The 15,785-nt window shown below is 36.1% G+C and overlaps 1 protein-coding gene across 1 annotated transcript in view; it reads left to right on the top strand.

Moving 5' to 3' along the window:
- The window catches only part of LOC105439794 (serine/threonine-protein phosphatase 6 regulatory ankyrin repeat subunit A), a 33,787-nt gene that overhangs the window by 12,120 nt on the left and 5,882 nt on the right, over positions 1 to 15,785 (top strand). The window contains exons 3-4 of the mRNA XM_030983577.1: positions 8,206 to 8,304; positions 11,815 to 11,928. Coding sequence (XP_030839437.1) covers positions 8,206 to 8,304; positions 11,815 to 11,928 — 213 coding nt within the window. The remainder of the gene's footprint in view (positions 1 to 8,205; positions 8,305 to 11,814; positions 11,929 to 15,785) is intronic.

Below are 15,785 nucleotides of genomic sequence, written 5' to 3'. Positions count from 1 at the left end.
TATAGGAACCACATGGTTCCAGGAGGCAATGTGTTAATAAGAGAAATGACAGGTAGAGGAGCACAGCTATAGAGGAATAAAAGAAAGAGGGAGTGATAAATAGGGCTTTCCTTTTATCACTTATTTATCTTTTCATTTTGTAACCATTTTGGGGCTTTATTTATATTTAAAAAAAAAAGGGGGGGGGAGATTTGAAGAGAAAATATAAATGAGAGGAGGCAAGAATAAGGTGGCAGATTTAGAGCAGGAGAAGCTTGGAGAGAAAAGAGAGAACACTTTTAACTCATACATGCATGAACCTTTTATTTTGATCTTCGATCGTTGCCCTTTCTTTGGTGGTCCTGGGTTGTAAAGAAACAACATAAAACAAACAACACTTCACACAAATTTACATGTTTTAATTTACATTTAAATGATTGAATTTACATTTACGTGTTTGAATTTATATTAACATGTTTGAATATGTTTGAATTTACATTTACCAATAAATGAATGAAATTACATTTACGTGTTTGAATTTATATTTATATGTTTGAATTTACATTTACATGTACATGTTTGAATTTACATTTACATGTTTGAATTTACATTTACATGTTTGAATTTACATTACATGTTTGAATTTACATTTACATGTACATGTTTGAATTGACATTTACATGTTTGAATTGACATTTACATGTTTGAATTTACACTTACATGTTTGAATTTACACTTACATGTTTGAATTTACACTTACATGTTTGAATTTACACTTACATGTTTGAATTTACATTTACATGTTCTGGCTCCAAACATACTTAATGCTTTTGATGGTAGCCAAAGACAGAAAGACAAAGTGTCTCTGACTGTTGTCTGGTTTCAAACTCTCTTGTTCTTCTTGCTGTTGGCCCACGGTCTGTTTTGGTCTCTTCTTTCCGCTCATTGTATTCTGGTATTCCTATGTCAGTAAACTTGGCATTGCATTGTTTTTATAGATACACTGTAATGTAATGAGTCATTGTAGAGTATGTTTATACTTACAGGTTATTGCACCATTTGCATTCATCATTAACATCAAAGTTTCAGACATGGGTGATGAGACATTCTTCTATTTAGATGACACCAGTACATTGTATTTTGGGTTGAATTCTCCATTAGCGATTGCTTTTGTAATAAACAAGGTCAACATCAGAAGGAAGATAATGAGGTAATAATTGTTGAGCTACAATCAGGTATTTGTGTAGGATGGTGGTTGCCTGAATATTGGTATTGGGGGAGGGGGGGGGGTGCTACAATCCTGGTTTCTCCTCCTACCTCATACATGTATGTCTGTGAGTAATTAGCATATGTGTAGGCCTCATAAAGGTGAGGGGAATTAGGCTTACATGTATGTAATAGATAATATATTGTTCAAGAAATAGCAGAAGGAAAAACTTTCAGGAAATGACTGTCCAAAAAGTACAGGCACTTTTAAATAGAGGAATACCACTTCTGAAAAGTACATGTACCTGTAGTTAATATCATATTTTTTATTTCAATTTTCAGAATATTAGCATTTCATAATATTAATATTTCATAATATTACATTACTATAATTTGTAAGAAGTTAGGTTTTAGTTTAATAACCCCCTCCCCCTTCTAATGACTACTATATAAAACTTGTGAACTTGATTACCTGAAAGGCTCTGCCCTGCAGGTACATCCTGGGGAATACCACCATCATGAGATAGCTTGCCTTGACAGCTCATGCAAGCATGTGAAGTATGAGTGGCTCGGCTGGAAGCCTACCCCTTGGATGGTTTTTATCTCCCCCACGTGGTCTGGCAGCCAAACAGACCAGGCGATAATGTGGTCTGGCAAGCCTCAAAGTTCAGTAGACTCCAGACAAAATAGAATATCATTACAGCTACCACATGTATAATACACTCATACTGTCTTCAAGTCCAGGGTCGGATCTGGGATTTTGTAAAAGGAGGGGCGTGTTAAAACTAGGGGCCACATATGCTAGATTGCATTCAAAGTGGGGGCTGGCCCTGTTGGGGAGGGGTGTATAGAAATTGGGTCTCAGCACCCCCCCCCCCAACTCTGCCAGTGCTCCAGTCTGAATTTCCATATTAAAAGTTCTACATAATATGTAAGAAACAGGGAATGTTTGTTAGTGCAAAAGTATACATTAGATACGGATCGCAACCCAAGAGGCCCGATAACAATTTTTTACCTTACAATGTTATTACATAATAACAAGATTTTATTTAGATGAAGATTTTATGCATATTGTAATTGTGTTTAATAGATTAGGTTTATTACTCACTGGAATATAGATATCTCAGAATGAAGGAAAATAAAAGGTATCTTCAAGTTTCATTATATGTTCTAGTATTTCCATCCTCTTGTGCACATCCATGTACTCTTCCTGTATTTACTGAAACATTAGTTTAAACATGAAAATTAATGGAAATGCGAATTTGGCACAATTTCAAAATAGATATAGGCCTTAGATTGAGCAGTAGTAGTAGTAGTAGTAGTAGTAGTAATTGAATATCCCAAGAGAAGGCCTTCAAGCTAAAGCAAAGAGGCCCCTGATTCTTACTGTACTATTTAGTTTGAGTGCCTGGTATTTATGAAATTGAATCATATTTCTTGATACATCAATGATTTATTTCTAGAACAGTTTGTCAAAAATATAATCCTATCTCAAGGCCTAGATATAAGGCCTTAACAAATCACAATATCAATCCAGAATCTCATTTTATCCAGAATTTCGAGCTGACACAGTTCTATTCTAAAACTCTAAAGGAGAATTATTTCATTTACACTATGAGTGATAGATATCGAAAAATCTGAGACTCTGAGTTACATTGTATATCTCTCAAACTCAAAGCGGTATCATGATTTATAGTTCAGTCAAGATTTGACTAAATATTTTTGCTGGATGGAATTCTAAAGCTAAATTTGGATTTTGGAGCTTGCCCAAATGACCCCAACCTAGTTCTTCATTGTATCACTATTTTGCTTTTTCAATATATCAGTGTTCTAGCCAAACACTAATTTAAATTTATTCATAACGGAATTTGCTAATATTACAGTACTTTTGCCACTTGATGCAACCAAACTAATTGTAAGACACCCTCAACCACTGAGGATCCAATTGATGCCATCAGCTTCTGAACTTCTACTCCTCTTGAACAGCTATTTAAAGCCCCCCTGCACTAGTTTGGCCAGGATGGGTTAGACCTTCCTGCATGGTCACTGACAGGTGGTTATCTCATCAAATCAGCTTTCAATTAACATTTAGAAAAGGGGCATCATGGGGGATCAACAGGCACCGATTAGGCATTGTTTGCTATATAGAGGGCGCAAGTAGCTACAAGTAGTACAGTGTGGCATTAAACAAGCTTTTGTGGTGCAATAAATTCAATATTCAAGACATCAGTTTTTTTGACAAGTGAATCTAGTGAAAGCTTTGGTAAAAGAGTGTGGACTCACAGAGGAAATATACAGTGGTTCACAGATAGCTGAGCTACATGTAGATCATGTAGGAGTATAGCTACAGGTCTCTGGTCAGTGGGACTCCTGACCTGGAGGACAGGTGCTACATACCAGTGACAGACAGCTTTCTCACTAGCAGCCAATCTCTACTCGTTTAGGGGGTCCTCCTTATTTTTACTTGGTTAATATTTAGGCGAGGCGTCAAAAATATCGATACCAGCAGGCTGCCGCCTTACGTATTGGCGCATCGAGGCTGCAATTACGGCCGAAGCCTGGCTGGGGCAATTATTTTTCACTTATTAGCCCAGCCGGCTTGCGCCAGGCTGGGATCTGAGGCTCGGTTTCCATTCGAAAGGCGGCAGCCGGCGCATGCTTTTGTTCGGAGACCATTATGATGACATCATGAGTTAATTGAGGGTCCTACCGCCAGCGGTAGCCGGCTGAGCTAATTTAAAAAATGCAGCCAGGACGCACAAGTGCAGTTAGCTGCCGCTGGCTGGTATATTTATTTTTGACGCCTCGCCTTACTATATATTCCTATATACCAGTGGCGGATCCGGGGGGGGGGGGGGGGGGGGGGGGGGGGGGCCCGGGCCCCCCCCCCCCCCCTTGAGAAAAAAAATCATGTAAATTCACGTGATTTTTACCTTTTTAGGGGGTTGGGCCCCCCCCCCCCCTGGTGCTCAAGGGGGGGGGGGGGGGGTGCAAATTAAAATTTTTTCGAGGACCAAAAAAAAAAAAATTTGCCCCCCCCCCCCACTGAGCGACTTTTCGACCGGCGCGATTTTCAAATTTTCGGGAGCAAAAAAAAAAAAAAATTGTGCTCACTCCCCCCCCCCCCCCCCCCCCCCCCCCCCCCCCCCCCCATTGAGCGACATTTCGGCCGGCGCGATTTTCAAATTTTGGGGAGCAAAAAAAAAAAAAAGTTGGGCCCCCTCCCCTAAGAAATCCTGGATCCGCGCCTGGTTACATCATTGAAGTATGAATGAAGTATAATGTTGAGGCACATGGCTTATAATCCCGGGATGTTTCTGTTAATGGATTGTAAGATTCATTCTCATAGTAGCTCATACCTAAGTTGCATGGCATAGAGTAATTTACTTGTATTGTTTAGTTAATTGCCATCGACTTCAAACACTGTTGGAAAGTCTCAGTCAATGGAATGTCATCGGTTACATCATTGAAGTATGGTCATTAAATGTACTATGTAAATATACAAGAAGGCCTTTAATTATGCCCAATGCCTCCTAATGGCCAGGGCACCTTGTTACAGAAATTAAACCCATTTCTTGGCGAAAAGTAAGATACTACCATTGACTGCATCAGTAAACATATGAATCTGTGTTGGCCTGAAACCGCCTAAGTCGGTGAGATTTAAGGCAAGGTGGTTGGCAAAGAATACCCCCTGGTGTGTCACACTGATTGGAGGAGGTCAGAGGTCGAAGACAGAATTTGATTTAAAGGGATAAGTGGTCCCTTCGTAACTACTATCCAGGATCAGAAGGCACATATCTTGTGAAGTAATAAAAGCTCTTCAAGAAACTTTTGACCAAGATCTTTTCATCTGAATGATAAGCTTTGAAATGAAATGAATGAATTATCAGGAATGAATCGGTAGGTTTTCTGTATTGTTGATTTGAAATCACTTGATATGATTCTTTTGCCCCCTTTTCACTTGAGGAAATAATTGTTCTTTCTTTCTTCATCACTCATATTTCATCTTGAAACTGACTTTTAAAAGACAGTTTTGCGGAATTAGCCATTAAATATTGGATTGCATCCAATTTTGTTCACCTCTGTGTAATTATTTTAGTAATGAATCATTGAAAATCAATCACAGCTTCCCTCTACCTTTTTTTTTTCAAAATGAAAAATTGAGTTATACGATCCTTCAGTAAGCCTATAATGTTGATTTATTGTGTAAATCTAAACTTTGCATTTGACTTTATAGATATACATTTCTTTGATTCCCATTATACACGTTTATATATTTTTCTTTATTATAATATTGCCACAGGTTACATCTTTACAAGCGTATACTGTTTGACCTAAATTTCAACAAGTTTGCATTAAAGCCGGTATCGGGATAATTGTCATGATGTTGGTTGATGGATATGTTTTAAAATTCATCAGCCCAACATAGGATTGAAGAACCATTGAACTAATATGCACAGACGCCGTATCGCCCATTGAATAGTTAGTTAATATACTATTCATTCGTTCTATGAAGGGTTTCATGAAATACTCTGAATCTTATTAGAAGCAGCTGGAGACCAGTTAAAGCATAGTCGGGATAAACGAATACTTTTCAAAAGAGGTTGTAATGTTATGTTATCTCTACTAGCCATGATAATGATATAAAATGAATATCATTTAGGAAGAATTTTCAATTTATTTTTTAATTTTTTATTCAAATATATTTATTTAGGATAACAAGAATCAGATATACATTGTAGATACAAAATTTGTTTTACATCATGGTCCTGAACAGGATAAAAATTTAGTACACAGAAATATAAATATTGAATATCACCAAAGCTCACAAGCAAAGGTAAGAACAGAATAAACCTAACATACTGTATAAGAATAATATGCATTAAAAGTAGTAAAAAGCACCCCCCCCCAAAAAAAAAACGACCATGTAATAATTGAAATTAACAGTGGAAAAAACATAAAATCACTTTAATAAAATGAATTTTTATTAAAAAATGATATTTTATTTCAAATGTTCAGGAATGATACCAGATGGTATACATGTGATAGTGACTCACAGTGTGTATTTTCGGTAAGATCAAATGAGAAATAGATGATATATTACTGTGAGAAAGGAAGACCTAAATGTGAAACGAGATGAAAATGTGAAACAACCATCTTATCTGAACAATGACGACATGATGGATTATTCATCAGGCATTAGAGATATATCATATTAAAGCTGCTAAAATTTAAAGGAACAGTGGTGTATTGACAACTGAGAGGAAGATAGGAATTAATCTGTCTTCTTTGTAGATGGTATTTCAAAATAAATTATTTGGTAGTCAATATGAACTTTGAAGGCAAGTACGGTATAGATGAATATATATTCATTCAGTTTACCAAGTTTATTTTTAGGTCTTAACTACAGGGTGTACAGAGAAAATGTTGAGTAACCATGTCTTCATGTTGAAGAAGAACTTGTGGAGTTTGTATTGAAGTACAGTTTTCTTTATTATAGCTATATGTATGTATTTGATTGGGATTGCTATGAAATAATTCCAGACAATTGACCTACATTCTTCTCAAAAGTTGCACTTGAGCTTTAAACGTCCTTTATTCTGAGAGTGTCTCTCATAGGAAATGAAATTTAATCATCTGTAGGATCTGAGAAGGATTAAATTCTCAATTAAGAAAGTACCTTTGACTCACAAAGTGATGTAGGAGGCCATTTGTTATTTCCCATTGACAAGCCATACGACATTAACAAATAAATGGATGGTTGAGAAGTATAAAGGCGTAATAGACCTTGTCGTAAATGAATGCCTTGGTGATTCTAAATTGAAGATTGGGAGACTGGATGTCTAAACATTTGATTCATTGGTACTACAATATCACACAAGGATCTTTATTCCTCCATTATTAATCACGAAATACTCTTTTGAAAGAAATTTTATTGGCATCGGTGGCATGACTTTGCTCTGTGAACTCCACAACTGCCCGACAAACTAGAGATGAAAGAAAGACTTGAGCTGATGCAGTGCTTGATACTTCCTTTTATTTTTATTATTATTATTATTATCATTTTTTTTTTTTTTTTTGGGGGGGGGGGGGGGAGGGATTGGAAAGATCATGTAGAGTCAAGTGTTTGAACCTGTGACTGGAAATGTGGATATTGCAGCCCTAGCATCACTCTAATGTCTCTATTCAAGACATTAGTCTATTTTTACCTCTCTATACCGAGGATTAATATGGGGGGGGGGGGGGGGGGAGGGGATGATGGGATGGCAACACTCATTGCTGAAGAGATATGATGTACACCTTGTGTGGGTGTGGGTGAGTGGATGTGTGTGTTTGTTTATTTGTGTGCGTGTGCATGTGAAGGAGTGATAATGACGATAGTAATAGTGTCTGCAAACATGGTTTAACAGCCTTTTGCATTCTCTGCTTTGTAGATTGACTTCCTATTATCATTATCATTTGAAAAAAAGGTCAAGCTGTACCTCATAACATAGGCTGCCAGGAATAGGGCCGTAAGACCTACATATATTGTCAATGGCTGTAATGTCGATCAGCCTTCTTACAAACGGGTGACAAAAATCAGTATTATAATTTATTTCTTGATTCACATTATCATTTGAATTGATAATGACTTACAATCATACTTGAAGCTTGTGGATGTCAGTGGACTGTGGATCACAAGGTCCATGGTTCAAGTCCTACCACAGCACTAATGTCCTTTGGCAAGACATTGACTACATTTGCCACTCTCCACCCAGGTGTTAAATGGGTACCCGGTAGGATGCCAAAGCTAATGTGCTTAGATTAGCAAGTGTGCGCTTGTAAAAATGACGCCTGGCTGGAAAATGTGCATATATTGATTGCGGGTAAGCTTGAAATCCGATTACCGGCGTAACAATATCCGTAAAGCGCTTTGAGAGGGCCATTGGTCCTGAAAAGCGCTATATAAGAACTAGCTATTATTATTTGATATATAATTTTTCTTTTTTATCTCTCTCTCTTCCCTTTTGTTCTGTCCAGGATGGTCGTGCAGCGATTCACTTTGCAGCGACCTCAGCTAAGGATGACATGATGAAGCTTATGGTACTCAAGAAAGCAGATGCTACTGTCCAAGGAGGGGTAAGCAATTGGTGCTCGGACATTCGCTCAAGGATTATTTCATAAAACGTATAGGGTTAGGATTAGGGTTAAATCCTCAAGGCATCTACTACATGTATATAAAAACCAACATTTCTGTATTTTTCATCTGTTTGGAGCCAGAACGGAGTTAAAGGTAAAGTCCAGTATTGGAAATGCCCCAATTTCAAAAAATGAAATGGAAGCTCTTATTACCAATCATGTGAAAGAATATGTCTTGACTAATACATGATGATAAAAAATTTGCCGGGAAACCGCCTACTAATTCATATATTTGGTAAATTTGTTTCTCTCATGGTCTGTGAGAGATATAGGGTAGTCCCATATACATCTTTCTGTGTATAGTGCTTGTAACTTTACGAAGAATGGGCCAAATTTCTTATCATTTTGATGATTCCAGAACCTTGCAGATGCTAGATGCTAGATGATCAACCTTTTCTGATCGATTCCACAACGTTTCTTTCACAATGCAATCGCATGACCATAAGTGGTCTTTACCTTAAACACATACAGTATACTTTAACACATATATTCGTTTATTTATTCATAGCAACCAAAGGGTTGGATTGACAAAGTTAATGCCCTGCTGGCTGTGAACAGATAAATTCATGAATGATGAGATTCTTCAAAGTTTCATGCAGCAAAATAAGTGAATCAAGCCCAAGTAATAACATTTTCAATTTTTTTTTTTTGAATTTGTATTTCACCGTCATTTTATTGTCCCCAATTTTGAATGCCATGGGTGCACTGCATACACTTATATCTTGGTTTTTCAAAAGTTGGTAATTCCAGGTCTTAAGGTACGCAGTATCTGTGGTTGTCTCTCTTGACTAAGTTATAAATGGCTATTAATTTGTAGGATTTATTCTTGGTATTTCGATTCAGTTACCGTCCTGTAGATATGATGTAAAGTCTTAGATCTTCAGAGGCTTGTTGCAAGAAAGGTTGTGGCCAATTGCATAAATATAACTAAAAAGAAATAAAGTTCTGACAATCAGTAATTCAATGTGTTTGAGAGTTGTGTAGAATTTGAAGTTGTTTAATCACAAACAGTATCAGGCTGAAACAGTATAAAAGAGTTGCTAGTAAACAAACATTGATCTGTTATTGCTCACGAAATCCACATGAAATACAAAGCTTTAATCAAACACAATTAAACTACAATGTTTTATTAATATCGTTCCGTGATGGACACATGGCCTCTTTATTACAGTAATAACTCTTCCAAGTTTGTACAAGTTGAACTTCACCCTTTATGTGTCGCTACACGCTTAATTAATTTCATTCAGAGCTCTATCCACATGAAATTTTTTGCATTGATCCAACAACCCCACTCTTGCATGACTTCTATTATATCTGCTTCTCGTTGCCATGGCACAGCAACGCAGGGACTGCCATTATTCTTCTACGGTATGTAGGTTTAACTACCGATGAATACACGTCGATCTGACAAATCAAGTATATTTAGTTCTCTTCCCCATTGTTTACAAAACTCCTGTCGACTTTGCCTCGATCTCCGCCATGTGGGTCCAGCATAGGTAAACTTTAGAAATTCACACAAAGGTAGACAGTGGTTCATGACCGAGAAGAAGGCACTGGCTGACACTAGCTGCCAGTGAAGTGTGTACAAGTTGAAAGACAAATTCAGTTTGTGGAAATTCCTGTGCCATTTCTAGTGATCAAGTGTTGATAAACTTTGAAAAATATTTCTTTCATAAACTCACAAGAATATGCTCTGTGGGGGTTACTATAGGAAGTGAAAGAATGTGGAGGGTAGTTTAGGGTTCAATTGTATCACACTAAAATCATAAATGTAGTTGTCATACTATTTTTGCAATTTATTAAGTTTAAACATTGATAACTTGTTTTCAAATGTTTCAGTATTTTTCCTTATATTCTAAGGCATAGACGACAGATTTACTTCAATTAAAAAACTACATTTTATTATCTGCTCATAGCCCGGAGGGTACAACTCATATCATTTGAGTTAAAGATAAAGACCAGTTATGGTCATGCGATTGCATTGTGAAAGAAACGATCAGAAAAGGTTGATCATCTAGCATAGATGTACTGCAAGGTTTTGGAATCATCAAAATGATAAGAAATTTGGCCCAGTCTTCATAAAGTTACAAGCACTGTACACAGAAAGATGTATTTTGGAATACGCACACGTGCGCGACATGTGCGTTTTATCTCTCACAGTCCAATAGATAAACTAATTTACCAAATATATCAAATAGTAGGCAGTTTCCCCCGGCAGATTTATTATCATCATGTATTATTCAAAACATATTCTTTCACAACATAGGTAATAAGAGCTTCTATTCAATTTTTTGAAATTGGGGCGTTTCCAATACTGGTCTTTACCTTTAACTTCCTTATCGCTCTCAGCAAATAATGTGAAAACCCTGGCATTAGAAATCTAAAAAAGTCTAATTTCAACTTCTAAATCCAAGTGCAAACTCTGAAACAACTGTTTATTGTGCCTAGATACATGACTACATAATGAATTACATAGGACTAAGTGTGTATTTTGGGAGCTTATAGTACTCAATGAATAAGCACCAGTTGTGTATATGTTTACATTGTAATCAGTTTGAGTACCGCCAGATTAAATATCGTCTCGGACTACATGTTTGCATAGTACCATAGCAATAGCATGACAAAGATCATAACACTTCTCGTTATCTCATTGTTATAGCTACTGTTAACTAAATGTAACTGTGTAAACTCTTTAATCATTTTATATATTCTTAATAGTACTTGTACAATGACGTCGTTGAACTAATGGTTGCCCCATTAATGTGATTCATTTTTTTGGGTACACATGTATACCATATGCATTTTTTATACTGTATATCACAGCTTTAGTTGTTTCTGGATAAAGGGCGATCCAACCCAAAAAGATGAACAACGTCACACTATTTTTATTGTTTGTTTGATCATGTTTTGTTTGTATATATATCTCATATTATACTGTTTTTATATTGTATTTATTAATTTTCAAAGCCTCTTAAAAATTAAAACAGGGTCCAAATCACTAGTGAAGCCACCCTGGTGTAACTCTAAATGAAAAAAACAACAACAAATAAATCAGTTATTAAATAAATTAATAAATCAATACATTCAGTTTTAGTTTCCTTTTTATTTTTCATTCCAACAGAACAGTAATTTTGACAAGAAATCAGATATACATTCAACATTCAATAATATAATACATTTTAAATGGTTTAAAGTTATGAAATAGAAATTATACATAAATATGCAGTATAATGTTTTTTAAAAGTTTTTTTAAAGATAAATCAATTTCTTTCTTTTTGAAAAAGTTGCCAAGTTGCTATGAGAGCAACATTGTTTAAACCAATGTTAACAACATAAATGTTCTTCGACATGAAAGGTATCATCATTCTTCAATCTTCTCCAAATCCTAGCTGCCATTTTGACGATGATTGCCGATATATACTATGTTTGTTTTTCTTGTCACCTTTCTAGTTTCTGCAGCAGCTTCCCTTACACATGGCCGCGACGAGAAGCAGCGGGGGTCTGACATTGGTTCAACAACTCCTACGCATTTCAGGCAGAGAGGCACGCCTTGCCAAAGATGCGGTAAGTCACTGACATTGCAACAGTCAACACCTTATATTTTGGAAGCTTCTTTGAAATGTCTCACCTAGACTGTTATAACATTACAACTGTTATATTTGCTATCTTTTATATGTAAATACATTGCACTTTGTTTTCCATTTGTTTAAATTTAAATATTGAAGTGTTGATATTGTTACTAACGGAAGAGGAACACGTTCTTGCCTTTAACAGTCAATGTGCAAATAAGAATGTGTTTGAAATCTTGAAAGTAGTTTATTGGTTTATATACATTCCAATTAAAGATCAATTGTTAATTGATTTGGAACAAGGGTGGAGCATAATTGTACATTGTAAGCATGGGAATCAGGTGACCAAAAATCTCTTCAATCTGATCATTCCTTCCATGGAATTATGCTTTTCAGTTTTTGAAATGGTTGTCTCGCTGCTTTACTTCATAAATGATACCCGTGGGATGCAAGACATTTAATACATGTGATTAGTGATCTATCATGTCAACTCCCTTTGTCTTACTGTCATGTCTCTATCATCATCCTTCACTCTCCCTTTCTCTCTCCCTTTCTCTCTCCTTTTCTCTCTCCCTTTCTCTCTCTCTTACTGTGGTTTTTATCTTCTGATTGCTGGATTTCTTGGATCTCTCTCTATCTCTCTTGTCTTCACTTATTCTCTCCCTTTCTCTCTCTCTTACTGTGGTTTTTATCTTCTTCTTGCTGCCTTTCTTGGCACTCTCCCTAGAGCTACATGTATCTCCCTTGTCTTCACTTATCCTCTCTCTTTCTTTTTCTTTTAATCTCATATATTTGTATGACATCATCTTTCCCTGTTTTTGATATGAGATTTTCTCATTAATTGTCACTTTCCTCCCAGTGCTCATTCACCTCAGAATTAGAAACATGGCATATTTTAACCTAAAACAAATTGCCCTTCCTCTGTTTGATAGTGCCAGGGATACATACAATAGTGGAAACGGCAAGGTGTCAAGGTTGTTTGTAATAGGTCTAGAGTACTTTCACTGACTTGTCAAGTTTTACCCACTCACTTTTACTTTAATATGATTGTTTGTCAATAAACATAATCTTAATAATTAATAACTTATGGTTTGCATAGTTTTATAAGAAACAAGAACTATGTGAGGGGACATGCGAGTGCACTGTGTTCTGGGTCAGCCTACCTGTATCTTCAAATCGTAGAGCGAGGGAGTAATTTGAGTGGTTAGCGCTGGTGGAAGATTTGAGAGAAATTGGCCAATCATGTACCTGGAGTAAATGAACCTTGACAGGTTCCCATGTATGAAAGCTGTTCAAGGGATTAGTTATGACAAGTGATGATAATCTTGGCTCTGTTCACATCAGTTTCCTTTTAACCCTGTTGACATTTTAAAAGTTTGTTTTCTTTTTTTCTCATTTTTCCTTCACTTCTTTTTTTCCTATTTAATTGTCTGCATATAATGCATATCATTGTGGATGTAGTCTCATTTTCATTTTTGTGTTAACCTTTCATTTTCAATACATGTACATGCCAAATGGCACAATTGTTGGCTTGTCAGAAGTGTTGATTAGTTTAGTACAGAAAGAGTCGCACACTAAACAAGATCATAAATTGTCAATCAATTACTTTGGCTTTACCAATTTCCAGTCCTACTGGTTACCTAGCAGCCCTGTTATCATATGTTTGTTGTAGCTTTATCAGGGATATTTAGAAATAAACTTGAATCTCTTGCTGAAAATATCATGCAGAAAATGTCGATGGCAAAGGGATAATACATTTAAATAGTGGCAGATATAGAGTTAATTTATTCCAATTTATATCTAAGTGTGAAATGAGGTCTTCGAAGCTCAAGATGTGTTGACAAACTTTTGAAATTATAGTCAGTGATCGTGAAGATATTGACGAGAAGAAGATATTGAACTTGTGTAATACAGCACATAATAAAAATACAAATAATAATACTTAGGAAAAGTTTTAAAAAAAGGTTCTGGAAAGGTCTGAAAGAGCTCAGGGGAGTTAAGAATGAGTTATTGTATTACATTAAAGCCCCACTGCACTACTTACAGCTACCTGCGCCCTCTATATACCAAACAATGGCTTATCGATGCCTGTTGGTCCCCCATGATCCTCTTTTTCTGATGTTAATTGAGGGCTGATTTGATGAGATAACCACCTGTCAGTGACCTTGCAGAGAGGTATAATCCCCCTGGCCAAAATAGTGCAGACAGGCTTTAAATAATTGTAAACATAAAAATTGCCACAGTGAAATCTCACTTTTGCGACAATAAGTCCAGAAAGTGCTCCCGCAAGCAACAAGAAAAAGAGCAAGTTTGTACTCTTCTGAAATAAAAATATTTGATATAGGCCTTGATACATATATATCTATACACAATATTTGAATAGCCACTTCATATGACAGGTACAATCCTGATCCCCTAGACACCTGTGATACCACCACTGACCTTTCACACGACCTCAATATCACTCGTTACCATGGCAACAATATTGTTTGTTCAGTCATAAATGCTTGACCCTCTGTCCTCTCTTCTGAATGGACTTGGCCCACTGAGCATATATTGAGTTATGACTATTTCTGCTGGGGGTGCAGAGATTTACGCTATGTCTGTACCTTTTTCGCCCCAGTATTGTCTGACAAGCGAACATGAACAAAAATAAACAAAAACAAACAAAAATAAAGAAAGAAAGAAAGAAAGAAACAAACAAACTGACCAAAAAGTACACACCGTTTTTCGTTGACTAGCTTTTCTCCCCAAAAAGTGATATGAAGTACATATGTATATACCCCAGTTTGTATGGTGCTAGATAGAGTAGATAAGCTGGTGCTTAGTAATTGGTCGTGTCACATCACCATCATAATGTAGTCATTCAATGCTGACCTTTGACCTCATGTGCTCCACATCATTACCATACACTTCAATCACATGATTCATATAGTGGTAAACATATTTGTGCCTTTTGTGGGTTATATAAAATAGGATTATACATGAATACATGAATGTTGCTGTATTTTCTTTGCTTCATGTATTTAAAGGCCTGCTCCCCCACCCCCGAAGTGAATTGACCAACATTATTTATTAGACAGATGAGCAGTAAAGAAATGAAAATATCTTGAATGTTACAGCCTTTACAAAACACCTACCCAAAAGTTAAATATTGAACAAATTAATAGCCTAAATAGTTCAAATGAGCTATCATTGTTTGGCAGTTTGCAGTTATGAACATTTACAGTTTCATTACTTCCTTTCAAAGCTGAAATGCATTCAAGACTATTGTTCTAACTTCAATCACAAGTTCATACCCATAGAAGACTGATCTTATTCAAGTCTTGCAATCGGCCATAATGATAGAAAACCGGATTTATCAACTTTTATGTCTTGTGTGTATTTTTAAAGGTATTACAAAGTTTTTTGTATGGGGTCATGAATTTGGTTCAAATTAAAATATTGGAAGCATATGCGTTCCTACAATATTCATTGATCGTTGTCTCGGTTGAAATCGAGTCTGAAGTTATGAAATTATAAACAATAAACTCTTTATGTTGTATAGCTCCCTCTCAAGGTCAAGATATTACTTTAGCTTTGAAACAATGTTTCTTGACTAAAATCGACCGATTAGCTATTCCCGTTTGGGAATTATATATCACAACTACATATTCTGAGATTTTCATGGTCGCAGCTACCACTGTACGGCCATAGGCGCTATTTGAAATTTATCAAAATTTACCGGGAGCACGGGTAAATTTTTATATTCAATTTTTCTCGAAAACAGAAGTGTTTTAGAGGCTAATTTTGTTAGTGTTTATAATTCATCCACAGGGGCATCCAAATATATCAAAATTGTAAAGATTCACT

Source organism: Strongylocentrotus purpuratus, unplaced genomic scaffold (genome assembly GCF_000002235.5).
Source record: "Strongylocentrotus purpuratus isolate Spur 01 unplaced genomic scaffold, Spur_5.0 spur5_scaffold_13, whole genome shotgun sequence".
Taxonomy (NCBI): Eukaryota; Metazoa; Echinodermata; class Echinoidea; order Camarodonta; family Strongylocentrotidae; genus Strongylocentrotus; species Strongylocentrotus purpuratus.
Note: the sequence above shows the minus strand (reverse complement) of the source record. Positions and strands in the feature narration are given on the sequence as shown.